The sequence below is a fragment of the Trematomus bernacchii genome, unplaced genomic scaffold (assembly GCF_902827165.1).
Source record: "Trematomus bernacchii unplaced genomic scaffold, fTreBer1.1, whole genome shotgun sequence".
Lineage (NCBI taxonomy): Eukaryota > Metazoa > Chordata > Actinopteri > Perciformes > Nototheniidae > Trematomus > Trematomus bernacchii.
Window position 1 is genome coordinate 16,535,889 of NW_022987689.1, and position 24,056 is coordinate 16,559,944.

General features: G+C 39.2%; 1 protein-coding gene across 1 annotated transcript; it reads left to right on the forward strand.

Moving 5' to 3' along the window:
* The first annotated feature begins 1,896 nt into the window (after positions 1-1,896).
* On the forward strand, positions 1,897-14,374 carry asip2b (agouti signaling protein, nonagouti homolog (mouse) 2b). The gene is made up of 3 exons (XM_034138079.1): positions 1,897-2,122; positions 13,430-13,503; positions 13,657-14,374. The coding sequence occupies exons 1-3, from the start codon at positions 2,014-2,016 to the stop codon at positions 13,822-13,824; spliced, it is 351 nt and encodes a 116-aa protein (XP_033993970.1). The 5' UTR covers positions 1,897-2,013; the 3' UTR covers positions 13,825-14,374.
* Positions 14,375-24,056: the final 9,682 nt, after the last annotated feature.

Below are 24,056 nucleotides of genomic sequence, written 5' to 3' on the forward strand. Positions count from 1 at the left end.
CAGTCATAAACAGAACACAATGTTTATATTATCTCCTTGTTTCGGACACAGATGAGAGCTCCTGGCCAGCCTTGTGGACTGAAAGTCAGGCTCGGGAATTTAAGAAGACTAGTCTATGCATTAGTGAGTGTGATGGTGTTCATGAGGTGTTGCTTCGAGACAGGTGTCGCTCCGCGATGCGTCGCTCTAGGATGGATGAGTACAATTATTACAGTATACCCACTACAAAAAAGTAGACTACACCACTGATTACACCCAAGTATTTGAATAAAAATACCTGCGTAATTTTGTCAGTGGGTATTGATAGGAACTTTATGAGTCACATGGGGAACCAACACAACTTTTTCTGCTCAACTTCATCATTATTGCTCCACTCCACCACTTTGTTTACACTGTGTCTGCCATCCTAACATTGAAAATCAAATGGACTATTTAGAGTTTATAGCTGCCATGGAAACTGCAGGTAACCATAGCAATAGTAATGATACCTCAAACTTCAATGTGGTTTACTCACCGGGGAAACAAACCTGATGAAACCTGTTAATCAATGAATGTATCAATTGTTTTCTGATTCTGAGTTTATTTTTATTTTATGCACTCTTTTTTTGTCTAAATGTTGCCTCTTCAATCAGAAGGGGATCTCTTGAGCTCACCACAGCTCTATAGTCCACTCCTCATGTCTGCATGAGGCAGACAAGTGGAACTGTGAGCTTTTTACAAGCAAGGTTTTGACAATGCAGAATGTGAGATGAGAGTAATGCTAAATCTGTGGAGTACTAATTTGAATATAACTTTATTTAAATCGGGAGATACTTGTTTTGATTTAGGAAACTTTGATTGATGTCTACAGGAGATGACACCAATTAGAATAGTCTTTGACGATTAGACCCCAATTGTAGGTAGAAAAAGGGGTCTTGACACTGGCGGAGTGCAGTGATGTTGATGGGATTGGATTTGATGAGGAGGATGCTGAACAGACAAAACCTGGATTTTGGCCCTCCCAGGAGAAATACAATTATTATGAATGTGTAGCCATGGATGTACATTAATAGAATGTGTAGGCCCAAACATATTTTTAATGTAAGCCGATGTGAAGGAAATAAACGTGTTTGTGTCTTGAACTATCTGTGTGAGTCGTCTGGTCATCCCTGAGCGACACAGAAGGGGAGATATTTTTCGCGTGAATATTTTTACATCACAATTCATATTTAATCTTCAAAATAGACGTGCATGTTGGTGGTAGTGGTACAAATGTATGTATTTTTCAATGATTGAGACATGTCTTTTGCATGTAAATGAGCATAACAAGCTATAAAATAGAGCTGCATGCATAATTTTTGGTTATTTAATAATGAGCAATGATGTTTTTAGCATATGAGATTCATTTATTCCGTATTTACATTGAATTGTATGCTTTTGTATTGTGCAAATAAACATTTCTAAAAGAAAGTTCACTTCACAAATAATATTGGTGGAAGCTTTTTTTGTATTACTTTTTTAATAAATGTAATCAAATTATACGTTTGACAAGTAATTATCACCTATGTTTAAAATACTCGAGACATGTTTCTTAATTTGTTAACCCTACTGGTGTTGAGCAGAGCTACAGTCCTACATTAATGTCCGTCAGTGACCTCCGCATGTTCTCAATCAGTGAGAGGCTCAGAATGAGGCACGAGGGTGGGTGTGCCTCTTTCTGTCATTCTTCATTATGTGTGTGACACACAGTGAATACCTATCTCTGATCTGTTGTCTGTTACCCCAACAACAGTCCTCCTCATGCCGTGCGTCAATCCCGTCACGTGGAGGCGCCGCGTTTTCGGAGTTTTTGGTTCGTAACGCACGCGCGCTGCGCTCGAGACACCTCCTCAAAGCCAGAGAGAGAAACCAGAGGAAAGTGAGGTACTGAAGGAGAACAAGCCAGAGAATATTTCCCGCCACCACAGCACCTGCCAATCTTGGGTTTTTACATTTATATGAGAGGGATTTTGTACATCATCCACAGATTTCTTCATGATGATGATACCCGGCACCCACTTGTTGTGCCTCTTCCTGCTCGCCTTCCCTCTTTCCTGGGCAGAGGACACGAAGAAAGATGTGAGAAAGAAGGATAATGACACAGGTGAGGATTATTTAATTTGTTGTGATGTTTATGAATCATAAAAGCTCAGTTGATCTGATGAAATGTGTAAATGAGACACCATGAGGAAAAACAAGTGCAGCTTGTGATTTAAAGGTGCATGGACGAAATGAAATCGTCCATGCACCTTTAATTTAATTCAAGTGTAGTCAAGTGTAGTCTTTAATAAACCATCCATTGGCCTGTTTGGGATTTATAAGGTATTTGTAAGATGCAGGTTGCTACCTGTGTCAATATGCAGGGCTGGCCCTAGACATTTTTGTGCCCTATGCGAGATTATGATTTGGTGCCCCCCGCCCCTCCAAGCAATACACAATAGAGCAGGGGTCACCAACCTTTTTTAGGGTGAGGGCTACTTTAAAAAAATAAAACAAGTCAGGGGCTACTTTTACTCCTCTTTTGTTTGTTTTTTGCAGTGTATATATTTAGCACATTTTAACATTATGATATGCTTACCTTTAACCTTTGTGTGCTGTTTGGGTCTGTGGGACCCGTTTTCAGTGTTTACTAAAATAACATGTATGCAATTTAATTATTTTAACCTGCTTTATTTGGGGGTGGACGGGCCTCACCTCCTCTAGGGGGGTCCGGGGGCATGTTAAGTGAAAAGCATCAATCTGGTGCACTTTGAGCACAACATGAATTGATGGAAACAGCTCTCAACACTCAGATGAAAGGGAGCTGTATACTTTTCAATAATCCAAACATCTTTAGAATATGATCACAACCAATAACAAATCATTTAAACTGGTTTATTCTTATCTTATGTTACCTAGTTAGTATTCTTTCTTTCTATTTATGCTTATTTTACTAATCACTCCCCTTTAAACTGTTTTTTGTTTTTTACTGTCCTATAGTACACATTGGAATGATTACTGACTTTATCTATATTGAATAGATAAAGGTGTGCTCTCCCTAGCTCTCTCGCTCGCTCTCTCCCCCTCTCTCTCTCTCTCTCTCTCTCTCTCTCTCCCCCTCCCTCCCTCCCGCCCTCCCTAGCTCTCTCGCTCGCTCTCTCTCTCTCCCTCTGTCTCGCACGCTCACAGAGGCTGTGTGCTCCTCCGTGGCGATGACGGCTTGCGTTAAAAAATAATAATAAACATATTTGTAAAGTGGGGGGACACAAACGGGATTTCGAAAAGAGCGGGGGACATTTCCCCCCTGTCACAGGTGGAAATTACGCCATGCGTGTGTGTGCGTCAAGTGCAATAAATATATATGCAAGTTGCAACACACAGTAAAGCTCTGCCCCCCATGTGCTGTATAGGCTGCATGATAGGCTGTTCAATGGGGCTGATGTGTTGTGTAGATTCTGCCAGAAGGAAAATCAGCGGGGAGGTGCCTTTTCTTCCCGACTGCAACGCTGGTCCCGCAAATCAAGCAAGAACGTGATTGGTCGATACTCATTGTGGGGGTGGGGGGAGGAGGGGTGTTAGATAGATATAGAGTTGTAGTAAGTAGATAGAGTTCGCTATGATTTAGGTTTCGTTTATGCATAGGGTAGATAATTTTAATTACATTTCCTTTTTTGTTTTGTATATTTTATACATTTTGGATTTGCTTGGCGAGCTATTTTTAGAACATGCCCCGCGGGCGACTCACGTTGCCCCTGCGGGCGACCAAGTGCCCGCGGGCACCGTGTTGGCTACCCCTGCAATAGAATATATAAATAATAAAGGAAAAATCTCTACAAAAGACCAATACACTACAAAAACTGAAACGTATTGACATGTTGGTTATATACATAAAGAAGGTTTCAAATGTATATAATTATTGTATGAACATGTTTTAATTGGGGGGTGGACGTCACATCCTCTCGGGGGGTCCGGGAGTATGCCCCCCCGGAAAGATTTGTTTTAACATTTTTAATTAAAATGCTTCAATCTGGTGCACTTTGAGTAGAATTACTAGAGACTAGACTCATTTTTTTTCTCCCATCGCAGCACCCCTCCAGACCCCATCCATAGGCGACCGGCTAGTTCGCCAGTGCCTAGGGCCGGCCCTGTCAATATGTATTGTATGCAGGGGTGGACTGGGACAAAAAATCCGCCCTGGAATCTGACCCAGTCCGGCCCCCATGAAATGTTGGCAAGTAATAGACTTTTGTTTGATCTATCGTTTTTTTTAATATTTTTTTAATATTAGATATTACACCTCTCACACTGTAAAAAAAAATACAGGGGATTTTACAGTAAATTACTGGCAGCAGAGTTGCCAACAAGTTACTGTATTTTTACTTTACAGTAGCGATCCTGTATTTTGTTTACAGTATCAAAATCAGTGCTGTATTTTTATATTACTGTAGATTACTGTAATTGTGTATGCTGCTGTAATCTCAAAAACAATATTTTACTGTGATTATACAATACTGGTATTGTGAAATAACAATACATTACTGTTCTGTATACAGTATAATTTTACAGTAGTGTATGCATTAAAACAGTATATTACTGCAGTTTTCTCTTTAACCAATTTTAGATCCTTGTCTCATTTGCAATAGGTGCTACCTGAAACGATAAACAACAACTGGGATACAATTTAAATAAAATATGTTTATTGATTTCATTTCAATATTAAGTTCAATATGAAAAACATGGTAAAATAGGACAGTTCATAACAGATATAAATATAACAGTTCATAACTGATATAAATACAACAGTTCATGACAGATTCAAATACAACAGACCAATTCAAATACAAAATCACAAGTAGTGAGGTCACAACATCAAATCACAACAGTACATATTCTGTAATTATGTGAAAGTAAAAGGGTCCCCTGCAAGAGAAGTGGACAAAATGGAAAAGGCAGCATATCATTGAAAATGTTTGCTACTTCAAAACTGAACAATGAAATACTATAGAGATCATACATGTATGAAGCACACATACAAAACATGTGGAATTAAAATACATGTTCAGCTTTACATGTCAAAAGTAAAGTGTCAAACCAAATCCTTACCTAACATGATGAGCCTTGGTGTGCCTGGTAGGGTCAGTTGAGCCTCAATTTCATCCTTGGTTGCAGACACCCACACACACACACACACACACACACACACACACACACACACACACACACACACACACACACACACACACACACACACACACACACACACACACACACACACACACACACACACACTCACACACAATAATATGTTCAAATTAATGTACAATACAATGTAATATTTGAAAGGCATAAATTATTACATTTTCATTGCACAAGATCATAATGTATAACTCCAATTACATCAGCCAAAAGGAAAAGAGCCTCTTCTTTTTCCTTGAAATGTGCCATCATGACCAGAATTGCAGAGTTGGTTGGAGGATTCCTCCTCGATTTGGGTGAGGACATTCTGTATCTCTCTCCTCCCTTTGGTCCGCTGACTGTTGAAGCTGTTTAGCCATATAATACTGGAACTCAATCTCAAAATAAAATACGAACTTTTAGGAGAAAAAAACCTAAATAATCCATTAAAGGTCACAGCGGTTCTCTCCTCTTGCTCCTGATATTTTCACCCCGAAATATTGTACAGTAACAACAAAAGTTACTGTAACATTACAGCACTATTTACAGTATTGCTGTAATATTACAGTATCATTTTTAAATTGCTGTATACATTTCCCGCCTAAGGATAATATTCCCACAATGTATCACACTGTATTACAAATTCAAAGTAAATTACTGTGGGTAATACAGCAATTTACTGCCTACATTACAGATTTTTTTTACAGTGCATGTAACAATCTTTTAATTTATTGTATTGCTTGTATGAGCAACACACACTAACTGCAAAAAAACTAGGTTGAATATACTTGTCTTCTCTATAGTACTTACCACCTCTGGCTCTTGCCCTTCACTTGTATGTGCCATACAAGTGCTTGTTGAGCTGGTTGTTGAGCTGGTTCTTCCACCTGCTCAACTCTCTGTCCCTCATCATGAACGCAGGCTGGCTGTATATCTGAACTCAGACTCGCGCCCTCATCATTCTCTTCATCATCTTGCACTTCTAAGCTGCTGATAGTGCTAGTAGCAAAACGTGTTGTTAATATTGACCGCCATTTCCTTTATGAAGTAAAGCAGCCTCCCGGTCTGTGTCCTCGCGCTGCCCTCACATCCCCGGACCCCCAGACTCGGAGGAGCACAGGGATGTCAGTATTGTTTATGAAGCAGGGTAAAGAAAGTAAATTATTGAGATGAAAATACTATTTATTTACTTTTACAAACAGTGAGTAGCTGGGCAGCTGCAGCATGTGTATTGCAGCAGGACATGTGTTGGACAGACAGAGTGTGTGGTTGGACTCTGTCTCACAGGCAGGTTGCAGTGTAACATCAGAGAAGACTGGGACTCAGCACAATAGATTCAAACACACACACAGAGACGAGACAAGAAGAGAGAAACAGTCTGAGTAATTTAGTGGGAATGCTGACACAGCATTCCCACTATCTGTTATGCTACGCACGAAATTCTTTATTATTCTGCCGGGTTATTTTGCGCCTCTTCTTCTCCCACATTGAACATCGCAGAAACTCCGTTCAAACATCAAAACGTTCAGCTCGGTCGGGAATCGATGGCTATTACTTTTATCATTCATAACTTTCATAATTCCAGAGATACATCCCATAATTCATCACATTTTGAACATGGAAGTCAATGGAGAAAATCTTCAGCTTCAGCTTTTCAGCATAAAGCATTCCCACTAGCAATTTCTTCAGGAATTGCATTCTCTAGTTTCAAATGGCGTGCTCAAAAAAGAGAAAGGTAGACAGAGCATTTAATGACATGTTCTCTCACTGGACCTCTTTGAAATGCAATTGAATACCCCTGCATTATCGCAACAACAACAATAATAATAATAATAGCAATAATAATTGGGAGGGGGGGCGCAGCTGTTCTTATGTTCTCTGAGGGGAGGCTCACCTTCCCACACTTTGAAAACCCCTGCTCTAGATGATAGGAAAGGAGGTTTGAAACGTCCTTTATAACCTCCTTTAGCTTAGGAACCACTGGACCTCCCTAACCGAAAGGAGAGGAGAAAATGCTGCCCCACAATGCCTTGCGGCCGCAGCATTTACCGTCTCACAACAGTCGGCCGTTCACGGAAACAACCGATTATGAACGAGAAATGATATCATGAAAGTTACGGTGCTTATTAAGCATTTTAAAACGTATGTGGTAAGTTGCCAAAGTACTTTGTTTTGAACGTTCATCAGTATTATAATCAAAAAGAGAAATATGAACGTTAGTTTTTACTGAAATGATCAAATAAAGTCAACATTTCACTGTCTTTACTGAGCTGTGTGGGGTTTGTTCAACTTTTAAAAGATGTTTGAATGGTGATATACACAGTGATAGATGTTAAGGACTAACGTTTATAATAAATACATTTGTATTGATTTTAAGATCTTTTCATACAATCATACGTATTGGGATCATTTGTATTAATGTGGACCGGAGGGAGAGGGTGACGAGCATAAGTTTCACTTTCCTTTTTTATTTCAATTCCAACTTTGGTCATGAGGAATATGTTTCTCTGTTGTCCCCGTTCATAAAGCATAAAACAACAGCATCAGAGCGCGGTGCAGAGTCTCTAGATGAGTTTACAGTAGTCCCTCGTTCTTATTATACATCATGTAGTCCGCTGTATAGAAAACTGTAGTTTCCCCACAGCAGCAGACGCACATTCATGACGTCCGCTGGCGCATCATAAATACGTTGGATAGTGAAAGTGCATGCACCCTTGACGACCGGCCGTTCTGTGGTTCTCCAGATTCTACAGATGGCCAGTCCGCCCCTGATTGTATGTGTATTTTGTCATCATAAAATGACATCTATTTTTCTGTTCATCACACGTTTTTGCAATGAAGCGTTTTACAATTCCACATTAACTTTTATAAGTCTGTTTATTCTAGTAAAACTGAAGTTATAAACAGTTCTTTAAAAAACGTTTTTGAAGTCTATTAGTTTTAAGCTTTTATTGCAGGTTGTAAAGTATATCTAACGTTGTTTGATCCCATCAGGAGTTACTTTATCAAATTCCATTTAATTTATGCAAACATTTGGAACATTTCCTCCATTTAAAGTATCTTAAACTCCTGCATATTGTTGTAATTAACCTATGCTCTGGTACATCTGGTATGATTCTATGGTAAACTAAATCACTAGATTTCTGTCAGAACATCTTAGGGTTCTGATCTTGAGTTTATGACAGCTTTAATTTGGGAGGAATATGGTTTCATTTTGGACTGATTCACTTCGTTTTTCCTGGAGAGTTGCAACACAGTTTGAGCAGGACATGTGCAGAGTCTGTCACATGGAAATGCCCAATCCATCATTTTTGACCATAGCAATTAGAATTATACTAACAAACATTGGTGAAAGACTTGACAAAATAAAAATAAATTAAAACTACAGAAAGTATTGACATTCAAATATACCTAAAACCCCCAAAATACTATTACTTATAATCTGTATATATTATATAGTCTATACTTTATGTGGCAGCTGGGAAGGATGTAGAAAAATGCTGGGTAGCAAATCTATAATAAGTCGCCATACTATTATTGTCTATAAATATTACATTTCTTAAAAATAGATGTTGTCATATACAGTAAATGTAGTGCAGTAAAAAGTACAAAACGTGCCTCTTAGATTCGTTTGAGTACACTCCCCACACGCACATACACAGTACCCGCGACTGTTACAATGAAGGCTCGATAATCAGCTCACCGCATATAGGTGTAAGCAGGGGTAAAGTGCTATTTTTGTAAGTCGGTGGTGGACCTAACCTCCCCCGGGAGATTTTTTTTGAAAATATTAAAGTTAAATGCATCAATCTGGTGCACTTTGAGAGCCAAATGAAGAGATCTATGGATACATCTCTCAACACCCATATGAAACAGAACTGTAAACAGATTTTCTATTTCTTTATGGATATTTTACAAATCACTCCACTTTTAAACTGTATTCTTGTTTTACTGTGTCATATAGTATTTCATACCTGTTTTTCATTTATTCTCTTGTTTTTTTATACCTATAATGATCATATAAACGTGTGCCCCAGAAATAATTGTTTAGATTAATCGTGACCAAACCGTTTGAGACCCACTGAGATAACTTAGACTAAAGTTAACTATCTAAACACTGAGAGAGTTCTTTACTTCACCTGAGCTGAGGTTATCTGAGACTCTCAGTCTGACAGGAGAGAGTTCTCCCTCCACCTTGTTGTTGAAAAAGCTCCTTATATCTGTTAGCGTAGCTAGCTAGCACCAGATGCTAACAACAACAACAATCTCCGGTACCAGTGCGCGCTCTCTCTCTCTCTCTCTCGCTCGCTCGCGCACGCACACACACACACACAAAATGGCTCGTGCCACACACACACACACAGAGCCGAGCTTGAATGAAACACGGAGACCCAGAAGTAGCCTGCGTGTAGGCCTACTGTAGCATATTATTTTCGAATCAATCATTTTTCAAATTATTTAAAAAGACACATACATTTCTTGGGGGTGCTTAGGGGGTGCTATGGCTATCCTAGGGGGAGCTTCAGCACCCCCTAGCGCCCCCCTGGCGCCGCCTATGGTTGGCGAGGGCCTCAGCATCAGCAGGAGAACAGGCATCAACACAACTGGGCTGAAGGTATTCTCTGCAAAATAACGGGTAGATTTTAAACATCTGGTCAAAGACTAGCCAAAGGTGATGAGATGGATTAGAGGGGAAGGTGCAGCGATTAATCTTGATCTGGGACAAGAAGGATGGTTTCTGATTTGTTGCATAGCAAAGGTTATAAATGATACACTGTAGTACAATGAATAGAAGGTGCCAGTGTCTGCAGTTGAACATTGATGAAGGTTTTTTGGTCATGTTTTCAAAGACCGTCCAGCAGAGAGGAGGAGTTTAACCATATCATTTGGATTCCATTTCATCACTGACATTGATCAAACTGTTTCTATTAGCTGCTATGGCTTCAAAGCAAATATTCCAAAAAATGATGGCCATGTGTGCAGCTGATCGGCCATGATGAATGAATTTACTGTGGTATGGAAAACCTACCCTACTTATTGTATTCAACATACGGTTCTTTGTGCTTTTTGGAACTGTTAGCTGCCAAAAACAAAACTACTATTTGTCATGATCAATTTCCAATGTTTGGAGATGAAGTTCAAGTTATACATGCATGATAGAAATCCTCCTATACTTGATCAAACAAAAAAAAAAAAAATAGGGTTAACCAAAGATTCAAAGGCCATGAATGACCTTTCATTTATCATATTATTTGCAATTATCAGATGCCAACTAATCTGATGTGTCTACCTCTTTAAGACATATTTTCCTCACCTATTACATGTGTTTTATAACAAAACCAAGGTTCACCATTGCGTTCTTAAATCATAAAACATAGCACCACAAAGACCTTATTAGCACGATAGCTTACATTTGCTAATTATTGCTAAAGTACAGTTGATGGGAGTGTTATGCAGGTATTTAGTCATAAACCAAAATATTTGAACAATTATAATTTTGAGAAGATGATGGCGCTAAATAAAAAATGTACAATCACCAAGTTGATTACAAGTCGTGTTTTTGGCAACATGAATATTTCAATAAGTAGTTACCAAATATTTGACTCATAAGCCCAAATGTAAACCTGCTGGTGGCACCAGAATAGAGGTTGTCAGGCAAACCAAGGCAAGTTTATTTATATAGCACCTTTCAACACTAGGCAATTCAATGAGGTAACCACAGTCATTAGTATTTATCTCCTGGGAACCATTGATGTCTCTACCCAATTTCATGGAAATCCATCAACTTGTTGTTGAGATGTTTAAGTACTTGCAGTAGTGAGTTATACAGAGTGACATGTATCTGTACCGCAAAGATCAAGCCAACAAAATAAGCAAAAACAGCAGAACCTTCAACTAGTAAGGAGCCGTTTTAACATTCTGCAAGGATATGTCATTTCTCCAAGATTTTATTTTTCTTTAATGCGAGCCAAATAGTTTCCATCTAACTCTTCCCTCTGTTATGAAAAAAGAGAGGAGATGCAGACTTCAAGGTGACCAGAAGCACATCCTTCTGTCGACAGGCTGATAGATGATGCCTAGAAAGGCATGAAAATGCTTCCCTCGTAAAATGTAATAAGTATTATAACCCTCTCCAGGTCTTGCATCAGGATGGCCATAAAGCAAAGAAAGAGGCCAATAATGACTTGCAGTTGTTCTAACTCAGGGAAAGCCTTACAAAGATCAACTCACCTGATGACAGCCTGCACATGGAAGGACGCCCGCAAGGTCAAGTCAATGAGGCTCCTTGACTTGTTTGGAGGAAAATGTGCATTTACTTTAGCTACAAATTCAACATACTAAATAAAATCCAGTTTTCTTTGTGGGTGGCGAGCCCATATTGTGGCCTCACCAACAACGCCCAATGGTTCCAGAACCGATTCCAAGAGTGGGTTTACTGTACGGTAGAGATGGGCGAGTCCTGATTCATCCGGATCATTAACCCGGATCCTAGAAATGAGCTGGTCGTGACGAGTCTCCCCTCTCCATTAACCCGAGTCCTTGAGTCCCACACTTGGTGTGACGTACAAATTAAAACTATAAATTGCGTCACTCGCTACTCTCTTTATAACATGTAAAATCACATTACAACGTACCCCAGTCCATCTACCTACCCTTTAGCAAGTATACAGGATAGCTGCCAGAAGTGATCGTTTGGCTCAGGGGAGGGGACGCGGATCAGTGAAACTTCCTGCAGACTCGTGGGGACTCAGAGGAGCCGACGGCTCCAACAGCAGACTCGCAGATTCGCAGATTCGCAAATCCTGACTCGCTGCAACACACAGCGGATCAGACTCGTGCGGACTCGGAGCCGTAACCGTATAGCAGCAGATCCAGAGATCCAGCAGACTCGTCGTCATGCACGAGTCCACACAGCAGACTCGGATTCGCAGATTCGCAGATTCGCAGATTCGCAGATTCGCAAATCCTGACTCGCTGCAACACACAGCGGATCAGACTCGTGCGGACTCGGAGCTGTAACCATATAGCAGCAGATCCAGAGATCCAGCAGACTCGTCGTCATGCACGAGTCCACAGCAGACTCGGATTCGCAAATCCTGACTCACTGTGTGTGCAACACACAGCAGAGCAGACTCGTGCGGACTCGGAGCCGTATATACTGTAGCAGCAGATCCAGAGATCCAGCAGACTCGTCCTCACGCAGATTTGCCAAATCGCAAAATAACCCTTTTTTTTGTGATCAACATTTTTTATTAAAGCAAAATACACTGTGTAGCGGAGGTTAATATAACGTCAGTTTAATAGATAGATAGATAGATAGATAGATAGTACTTTATTGATCCCAAATTGGGAAATTGTTGTTGTTACAGCAGCATAAAAGGCATTTTACAATAAAACAAAACTACAAAATATACAAGAATAGAAATAAAAATAAAATATAAAATATACATGTCGAAATAGAAAATATACATGCAGATATTATATATATATATATATATATATATACAAATATATATATATATTCAAAATATATGGAATAATAATATGCTTGTGAAATGCAACAACTTTTCGGTTTCACCGATAGGATTTCTACGGTCTTGGTCATGCTGACTCATATGACTCAAATGACTCGTATGATCCGGATCTCTTCAATGACTGACTCAGAAGACCCTGAGTCCGTAAAATGATCCGGATTTGCCATCTCTACTGTACGGTTGATCTCTGCATTTGTGGTCCAGTCCTACGCTTTCTTAAATCGCTGGTGCCTTGGTAGAGGCTACTGCCTGTACAATAAGGGACTCTGTACCCGACAATACAGCTCCCACAAACCCATTCACCATAATAAGATGCAGATTGAAATTGGACAGCAAAGAGCTCTGACCTCAGACAGAAGCTTTTGGTGCACATTCACTATGAAAGTCGCATGTTGAAGTGGTGTAGACGTCTGATCAGCGTGACTCCTGGACACCTACCTGAAAAAGGTATTCCTGACAGGTCCGACTGGAAGGTAACCCCAGGACAACCAGAAAACCCATCTGGATATCCTTATAGAAGAATTCCACTTCAAAGTGGAATGAACACAAGGCCTATTGTTTCGTGGCCAGAATGTATGTAGTTCTCAAGAGAGTGTGTTTTTTGTTTTTCTCGGGAAAAGAATCCAACTCCGAACAAAAAATACAGAGAGCATTACATTAGGGAATGTTTACCAAGAGTTTTTTACCGTCAGTATTAACTGTTCTATTTTTTCCATTTTTAGTTTTGGGCCAAGCTAGGACCAAACGACTGTTCGCGAGGCGAAAGCTTTCTCCGCCGCCAGAAAGTCGAACTCCTGTAAGCTTTCTTTGTTACTCTTAAACAGCCTTACTTTTCAATGAATCAGTTGTGAATGCTTAAAATGACAAGGGTTTGGAGTAATCTTAAGGACTGTATGCTATTTAAGTTATGTATTTGTTCACATGTTGAACCTATTTTTCCATGTTTCAGAAGCACAAGTCAAATGCCATGAGGCCTGCACGTCGATGCGGCCGGCTGATGGAGCACTGCTCGGCCTACGTCCCGTGCTGCGACCCCTGCGCCTCCTGCCGCTGCCGACTCTTCAACACCATCTGTCACTGCTGGAGGACCAACCCGCTGTGCTTAATGAAGACGTAGATAAAAACAAGTACAGGACCAGCACCTGGACATAGACAGGGATATACATACATTTTGTTTCCATTGTACAGAGCACCAGAGTGATGGAAGTTGATATGGGAATGAAGCCTGTGTGTTTCTGTCTTCAGTCTTCTGAGATATTGATACAAAATTACTCACATAAATGTTTACAGCATATCCAAATACCTAATGTGTGTGTAACAACCGATGACCGACATATGCTATTTTATGTATGTAGACAAACACTATGTATGTATTGTGCCTTGGGTATTACCCACATTATTGCTGCTTTACCACTTCTGCTCCCCTGACGTTTCTAACATGTGGGAACCAATAAGAACAGGCTCACATTAGAACATACATTACTCAATGCCCTAAAGATAAGACATGGGAAAAAAAGCAAAATCAGTCATAAAAAAAGTAGATGTTTCTGTTCCTATGTAAATAAGCCTTGGAGATCAGATACACTGTATTAGGGGAGTTATTCATTATTCACATGTGGATTTATGAGTTTTAACTATGTTTTGCTATTGAATAAATATATCACAAGCCACAATTATCTTTGTGTTTTTGTTCCTTTCCTTATTGTTTTTTCTCCATGGAAATATCCTAAAATGCATACATGGATACATTAGAATGCAAGTCACTTGCATGAGATCTATGGGAGACCATGTTTAGTTTGGGCAATATGGGGGACATTATCAACACAAAGGCCAAAAATTGTAAATTTAGCAAATGTTGCTGGCAGCTGCTTTGAATATTTTTCCAGGGGGGTGATTTGGAAAGCTGAAAATTAATGAACGTGAACAATATGTGTAGGGAGCAAAGTGTGTATCCAGGAAGTATTTGAATATTAAAAGCATGTTGATGTTATTTCCAAAATAAACCAATTTTGCATCTCCTAAATCCTTTCTGGGCAATCTGCTCCACATACTGTTTCAGGCCCCGCTCACACGGGACCGTTTGCGTTTATGCACAGTATGCGTATTCAAAAAAGTCTTCCGTTCACATGCATTAGTTTCATTTAACGTGTCTGTTCAAACGAGGCCGCTGGAAACGCTGTAGTACATATGCCGGGACTGTAAGTGGCGCTGTAACTTCCGCCAAAATACACCAAAAGTAGCGAAGAAGAGCAGCCCAGCAGCCCCCGCCGCAATGTTGCCATGGCTACCCTTCTGTTCATGGCCCGCGGTGTATTTAGCAACATGTAGTTCATGTAATTCTCCATGTCCACTTGTTGCTGATGGTTGTGGTAGAGGAGCTGTATATTTTTGCACTAATATCTGTAGCATGGTCAGTAGCAGTAGCACTAGCAGTAGCTACTGACAGGTGTGTGTGGCGATTGCTGGTATTCAGCGGGATATAGTAATTTCCTCAGCATATGGATAAATGCAACGGGGAAGTTAACTGAAAGAAACCGAATCTGTGGATATTGCATCGACCGACGTCTCCGTGGAGAGGACCCGCTCAGAAAAGAGAGATATTCTCTACAAACACCGGGTGAGATCCTCCTTTGTCAATATAATGGATCAATGCATGAAATCTGACTGTTTATTTTGTTTAAGGAGTATATTGGGCGTTAACAATTCTGGTTTGCCTTTTATAATATTATTTCATTCAAGAACCCCTTGTGCGTTTAATTAACACAGCTATTTTTGATAGTTGCTACAGCAGTGAGCAGGAGAGGTGGGGCTATCGCAATTTTTTCAGGAAATATTCGTATAGAGGTGATTACACGGACTCGGTTGACCCCCCAGAGCGTTTCGTTTGCAAATCTATCCACCTTGGGACCCGTTATCGTTTGTGGGGTCAGTTTCTATCGGCCTCGTGTAAATAATAGGGCTATACGCACGCGAAACTATGCAGATCCAAGCAGTTTTCTCCTCGTGTAAACGGCGCCTTAGTTTATCCATGACAATGTCCGCTATTTCATAGGGATCATCTTAAGTATTCAAGGGCCATGGCCATGAAACAGTTTAAAACAGAAATTAATTAAAGAGGCCCTATTATGCTTTTTGGGGTGTTCCCTTTCCTGTAGTGAAAGTAGTGTACTATATAGGTTTTTGTGCATGTAAATGGTCTGCAAAGGCTAAAATCCCTGTGTTCCCCCCAAAACGCCTCTATTGTAGTCCTTTGTTTACTTCCGTAACAAAGAGAGATCACTCAGAACACTTGCGCTTCTATTGGCTTAGCTCTCCAACACATTATACGTGATAGGCTAAGGGGCGGGACATCTCATAGCGGTTGACCAATAACAACAGAGCCGGCCAGCTAACCAATCAGAGCAGACTGGGCTCTGGTTTCAGACAGAGGGTGAAAAGAGGTGCTGCAGCACAGGCAGTATGAGAAAAATAAAGAGCTTTTTGAACATTAAAGCATGGAGACATGTCACAGTAGAGAAACAAAATACAAATATGAACCTGAACTGAGCATAAAAGGGCCCCTTTAAGTGTTAAAGGTCCCATGTCATGGCCATTTCTACTGATCATAATTCCATTATTGAGTTCTACTAGAATAGATTTACATTGTTCAATGTTCCAAAATCACATTGGTTTTCTCATACAGCATCTCTGTATAGTATAGTTTCAGATTACCATGAACAGTATTTTACACACATATGGCCAACTCCATAGGTATAAGTGTGTGTTCCCAAATGAAAGAAGTCGTTCAATCTTAATCTCGATGTAGTGCTAAATGCTGTCGAAATATATCTCAAATAATGTATGCGCTGCCATTTCCCCACATAAACAACAGTCTGCAATGAAACGGTTGTCTCCTGTGTGCTCCACTTCCTCCTTGGCGAACTGGTAACTTTCTTGTTAACCCGTTTTGGTTTAAAAACAGAATAAGGTCGGTTTTTTGGTTTTCCGTTTTTCTATTTTTCCGTTTTTCCGTTTTGGTTTTAAAACAGAAAAAAACAACAACACCGGTTTTAGTTTTTCCTATTCAGTTTTGAAATGGAAAAACCAAAGAACGAACCATACACGGATTAAACATAAACTTCTCCTCATATTTTTCAAAATTATTCTTTTATAAAAGTAATCATCATCTTTATATATATATATAGCCTATATATATATCATATCACCTATACAGCACCTTCGGGAATGTAGAGTCTTGATCAAGGACACAACAACGTTTTTCGACGAGCGTGGGGCTCGAACCCGTGTAACTCGAGGTGACATGAGTGTGGGGCTAACCATAGGGGTGGAAGCACTAACCACTCCGCCAACGCCACAGTCACCCCCGCCGTGCGGGCCGGATGAGAATGTATGGCGGGCCGGATGTGGCGCGCGGGCCGCCAGTTGATGGTCACTGCGCTACAGGGTGTACTTTGAGGGTTTGTGACTTTGCAGACCATTTACATGCAGAAAAAGCTACATAACACACAAGGGGACGGGTAATAACCGGAAAAGCATGACATGGGACCTTTAAGTAAAACAGCTATATTGAAATTTTAGCAATGGAGCAACACGTTCCTAGAGCTAAATGTAACTCGGTTACACATATTGCTTGAATATAAATAGTCCTAAAGAAAAGGAAATGACAAATGGTCAGCAATTACGTGTCATAAATTTGACTGCAGTGAATATGATAAATTGCAAAACATGTTATTTTACAATTTTAACTTTTTCTGGGACCGCAGACATCTTTTTAAGGCAGATGGACTTTGCCTGAACAAGTCAGGAGTAAAATTGTTTATCTCTAACACAGAGTTCCTGTTAGCCGGTAATTACCGGACTATGACTATGACTATGTAAAATATGCTGAAGACCGTCAAATCTAAATCGCTCCGGTCAAAATGTCCGGTCAAAATAATTTAATAATTACCGCATCAGTTGCGCCACTTATGTGACAGACAAGAATAGTATGTGACAGACAAGAATAGTCAATTCTAATGTCTAACACGTAATGTGGAGAAAGAGATGTCCTGTATGGGTTGATCTGTTGGTAATGCCTCAGGGTTCCGGTGGGCATGTAAACAAATGCATAATGCTGCGCTATACTTTGTGGCCTCACCCGGTTGCATAGCGACGCTTATTGTTTAGGTGTCTTTTAATAAGCAGGTAGTCATATCATTAGCTAGAACTAGCTAGATCTGATCGATATGGACATAAACGCGAGTAAAGTCTAATCTGACGGGAGAGAGAGATCAGCTGCTGCATGATCACCTGCAGCGGTGAGCGGAACAAAACACACACACTTCAGGTTAGAACATCACACGTAGCTATTTTAATTACCTCTCAAACTACCTAAACTAGTTATAGATATGTTTATTTTGACTGTCGGGTCACTCATTACTGGATCCACGAGCTGCATGATACTGACGGGCTGTCAGGAGAAGGAGAGAGCGCTCCGTTTATTATTCCCTTGTTATTGTAAATTACTGTACACTTTTGAATAATGTAGTTAATCTACTATAATTAGTTCGTTTAATATCGAATCATATCAATTTGTTTTAAAGCTCAATAAATAACAAATGAATCGGCTTAGAAACAGTGCTCAAACGTTTATGTGAGTTTATAACATTTGGCAGTGATTCCATGTCAGCCACAGCTTGTCACAACAAATCTGACTGATAGTGTATTTAACAAACTTAAACTAGCTTTATTAAATGTCAGGTCTTTGGCAGGAAAAACGTTTTTAATCAATGATTTTATCACTGAGCACAATCTCGATTTTATGTTTTTAACGGAAACTTGGATTGAACAAAATAACAGTGCAGCTGTTCTTATCAAATCAACCCCTCCCAACTTTAGTTTTATGAGTCAGGAAAGAATGCATAAGAAAGGAGGTGGAGTTGCTATTTTGTTCAATGATTCCCTTCAATGCAGGAAGGACCACCCAAATACTGTGCAAGCTTTTTTGATGACTTTACTGAACTGCTGTCTATAGTGTGTATTGACTTTGACCGTCTAGTTATTGTTGGTGATTTGAATATCCATGTTGACAACCCCCAGGACAGAGGGGCTAAAGAACTGTTTTGTGTTCTTGATAACTACTGACTCAGCATGTGACGGAGCCCACGCACAATACACAAATGTTCGCGATATTTAACTGAAAATACTAGAGAAATGTTTACTTCCACACTTGCCCTAAAAAAAAAAAAGAATGTTATAGATGCCATTGCTCCAATTAAGGTAAAGGAAGTGTCTGGCAAGATAATATCTCCATGGAGAAAGGCCATGACCGTGAGAACAGAAAAAAGAGTGTCAAAAGCAGGTGACGAAAAGAAAATCTCCAAGTTCATTTTGAAATCTATAAAGAGAGACTTGGCTTTTACAATTTGGAATTGAAAAATGCACGACAGTCTTTCTTCTCTGACATCATTGCCAAAAACAAAAACAAAGCTCGTGCCTTGTTTGCTACAGTCGACAGACTAACAGACCCCCCAGTGTGAGTAGCCTCTGAACTTCTATCCACCAGGGCCAATGAATTTTCCTCCTTCTTCACTGACACAATTCAGAAAATCAGACAAGCAGTCAGTGCCTCTGTATCAGGTACAGCAAATGTTTTGTCCCTGTGTCCACTTAAAATCAATTTAAACACCATGACACAATTCCATCTGATTAATGATAAAAATCAGGGGCGGATCTACCGGGGTGGCATGGGGGGGCAACTGCCACCCTAAAAAATAGCCTTGCCACCCCAGCTGCCACCCCAGTTGGCATCTTTCTTTTGAAATAAAAGTTGTGGCTCATCGGACATTTATGAGAGAAAATCTCTAATGTCCGAGTGCAAGTGAATGCAGCACAAGACGCAGGCCTTGTAACCCCTCCCCCGGCCCTGGCGCGAGCTTAGAAATATGATTGGCGGTGATTTCATTTGAACGGGGGGACGGCGCAAAACGAGAAGCATATATCGGACCCAAGTACACGGAAAGAATGAGGTATTTGCGGTCTACAATGACAGAGAAGAGACTGTCAAGTTTGGCTGTACTCAGCATTGAATCAAAACGCACTAAAGCTGTTGATCTTAATAAGTTTGTGAGGCGTTTTGTTGAACAAAATGGTAATCGCCGCAGAGCTGTAATAGGCATGCCAACTTGATGCTCTGCTCACGGATGACTCGATGAGCATAAAAAACGGATGACCTTGTATGTGTGTATATCTTTTTTTTCTTTGTGGGGGTCTGCCCCCAAAAAACTGTTTTAAGTCCTGAGAAAGTCAAATAAGACGATGTGTAAAACTACACTGCCCAGCCAAAAAAAAGTAACCACTTTGATTTAACTAGGCCAGTAGGTAAGGACTTTCCACTGGATAATAACTTACTGCAGCGATGTATATGTTTTAGCTGAATACACGTTTTTTAACCCTGACTGATGCAGTTAGTCATTTCTTTAATGTTTGTTCTTTCTGATGTAAAGTCAAGGTTGTAACTGTTTGCAGTGAAGTTGTGGGGCGAATTTTGATAAATGATATAATTACTTGTCTTTCAAATTTGAAGGAGGGTGAGCAAGCATCTTAGAATAGAATAGAATAGAATCGTTTAATGTCATTATACAGGTACAATGAGATAAATAAATGCTTCTCCCCCCCAAGGGTGCCATAAAAAAAAAAAAAAAAAAAACATCACAACACAAGACAACAAATACACGCAGCATACATACAAGGAACAAAGTGCAGCAATTACCTCCAGGAGTACAAAAATAAAATCTATAATGTCCATAATGTAACAAATAATAATAATAGTAGATATGTATCTTGAGGAACATTCATCATTAACTCCTCCAAAAAATATAGTTTATTCAATAATAAATGAATATGTGAATCATAACAGTGATTGACAGCTGATAGGAATAATATGATTGTTAATAGTATCATATTCATTCAGACAAACATCGATGAGACAGTTAATTAATGTACTTATTGCAGCAGTCTGCATACATTTGGTACCCCTGCTGGTCTAAGAGTGAAACAAACTCATTCAGTTATTGTTCAGTTCAAATTCATTAAATTATGTCTGCCACCTTATATATTTATATGTAAGGCTTTACTGATGTGCCACAATAATGTCACCTATGTTATTGAGTTATAATATTTATATTGTGGCTTTCCAAGTTAACATTGATTGATATGACAGCGATTAAATCAGCATATACTTCTGCCAGGGGATGCCACCCCTCAAAATCTCCTGCCACCCTCTTGCCACCCCATGAATATTTGTCCAGATCCGCCCCTGCTCCCCTGCCCAGCTGTGTCTTGTCCTGTGATTACCCTTCGGTGTATTTAGTCTTGTCTTCCCCTTTGCTCCATGTCACCCTCGATGTTTGTCACTATCGGGTTTAGTCTGGATGCTACCTCGTACTACCTGTTTTTTTTATTCATGGTTTTGTTTAGTTTTTTCATTGTCAACAGCTTTTTTGTAAATAAAGCTCGCCTTTTGTTACATTTTGAAACCCGCTTCCCTTTTTAACCTGTTAAGCCTGAGAGTACCCTAATCCGGGTCCGGCGGATAGTTTTTTCACGAAACTGTGTCTCAGGGCTTTTTAATATTTAAAAACCTATTAATGTGTTAGAAACTCAGCTAACTGAAGATATGAACAATTTTTACCGAAACAAAGCACAAGTCTCACAAGAAGCGTCTAAATGAGCCCTGAGCGAAAAAATGCTAACGCACTTAGCACAGAACTCAAGGTAAAAATACCTTTATTACTTACTTATCGTAACTGCACATACAAGATATCAGATTAAAGCTGAGATTCCACAGATTCTATAGGTATTAGTATCATCACTGATCAGAACTCGCGACAGGGGAAGCAAACACAGACATCTCAACACATAGCTTTACGGAGCATTCACAGGAGATCGTTTCACTTTAGCTGTTATTCTGATCAAAAGTCGTGTTCAATGGCATTAAAACGATAAAAACGTGGCTGAAGGTTAATCCAATGGTTAATCCAATGTGTCTGTGTCACTTTGAAATGATTACTGATAATCCATCATTCAATTTTTATGTCAAAAACGGAGATTTCATATTAGCTGCTAATGATAGCCACCAGAGTGTATCGCAGCTTCCGGTTCCGGAGCATTCTGGCTGTGCATCACTCATTCACCAATGGGTAATGTTTAGATGGATTTTAGGAACTTCCCCTCGATTCTATTGGCTCTAACGGTTAAAAAGAGATGTCAATCATCAAAATCGAACGAGGGAGGCCAGAGATATGGAAAATGCACCCAAATGACCCCAGAAGTGAGTTTATTTTTCTAAAAAGGTCAAACTTCACTTGTTTTGCATCAATCTTGATACAGGGTACTTATTATGTTATAGTTTGGATTCCTAAAGCTTTTAGTCTACTATCCCATCATTCAAGGGTAGTTTTCACTATAAGTAATTTTGTATTGACACTGTTCAATCTGAATTTACTTTAAAATGAAAACATCTATATTGATTCTGACACTTCTACATCCAACTCACAGATGTAACCTTGCTTTGAGAAAAAAGATTATTAATGTAACCCTTTTAGAAGTGAAGATATGGTCAATTGTTCTGGGAATGTCATTTTCGAGCCTGAGACCTGAAAAACAGGCTCAGGGCTTAACAGGTTAAACTGCATTTGGGTCCTACCTTTCCTCAAATCCTGACACACACTGTGGACACTAATTAGAAGAACGCAGACTAAAACAGCAATGTACAGACGAATCAGATGACTAAACATGATCTTAAAATATATTTTAAGATATATATTTTTTGCATATTTTTGGAATTATTATGTTAATTACTTTCTGCTGACACTAGGTGGGGCTGGGCCTAATGACGAGTCGCCACTGATTATGAACCATTTAGAACTCTCAGGTCTTCTGGGACGGATCTGCTTTCAGAGTCAAAACTAAACATGGAGAAGCAACATTCAGTTATTATGCTACCAGAAACCTGCAGGTCCGCTGCAACTCTTACTACTTTTAAATCCAGGCTGAAGACTTTTCTTTTTGCCGCTGCTTTTAATTGAAATATTCATATCTTAAACTGCACTGTAACTTTTATTCATGTATTTTTTCTTTTAATGTTTATTTGATTATCTTTTGATTTTTAATGACTGATTTTAAATGCCATATTCTTAATGTCTTTCATTGTTGTAAAGCACTTTGAATTGCCTTGTGTTGAAAGGTGCTAACTAAACTTGCCTTGCCTTGCCTTACATCCCACAATCTGTACTCTGATACCTTATTTTGCACAGGTCTTTTCTCACATATGCTCACACATGCAAAAAAGTATAAACTGAGATTGAATGCCCATAAATATTGTGAGCGTTTCACCATTCAAGAGCATCTCAGGTCATTTTGATGTATGGTTTGTTAAATAAGAGATCAGAGTTTGCTTCATCCTTGCATGATGTCGAGCCAAAGAGCATCATAGATTTATATTGATACACTGTTTTTTTAAATGAGATATATTTGTTCCTGGGTATGGAGTCAATATACAAATCAGAGTTATAAAACCTGTGTAGACGTCAGTACATTTCCTCGAGTCCTGCACTGAAGCACCATTTCACAGTATTTGTACTTACTTAAGTATTTACATTTTATGCAGCTTTACATTTCTACTTCACAACACCTTAGAGGTAAATATTTAACTTTTTCACTCAACTACTGTACATCTTAATACATTTAGTTACTAGTTACTTTGCAAATCTTAATCTATTACATAATGAAGTGACTTTATTTATAGCACATGTCAGAGAGAAAGTTCCTTAAAGAAGCATTAACACACAATACAAAAATACAATAAATTTAAAATTAAAAAATTAAAAATTGGAAACAATTGCAAAAACAACTCTTAACTAATGAGGTATGCTTCTATGTCAAATAATTTCCCAATGAATTAAGAATAACGTATATCAAATTGAATCTAATCTGATTATGTAATGGAACATAATTGTACATTTACTTTTTTACTTTAAGTATACTGATGCTACTATTTTCATTATCTTACCTAAAGTAATCTTTTAATGCAGGACTTTTACCCGTATTAAGGTATTTCTATAATGATGTATTGCTAATGTTACCTAAGGAAACCTATCTTAAAACTAGCCATACTAAATGTACTAGGAAGTGAGACAGCGGACATATTTTGGGCAGTTATGGAATTTATTGGTGTCAAAGAGGAAGGGACAATAAGTGCATGAATATTAGTCAGACAGGGAATAATGCAGAAGTTACAGCTAAAAAAAAACACTAAAGAAAGACTCATTTGAACACTGAAACATAATTTCTCAGACAGCATTTCTCAAA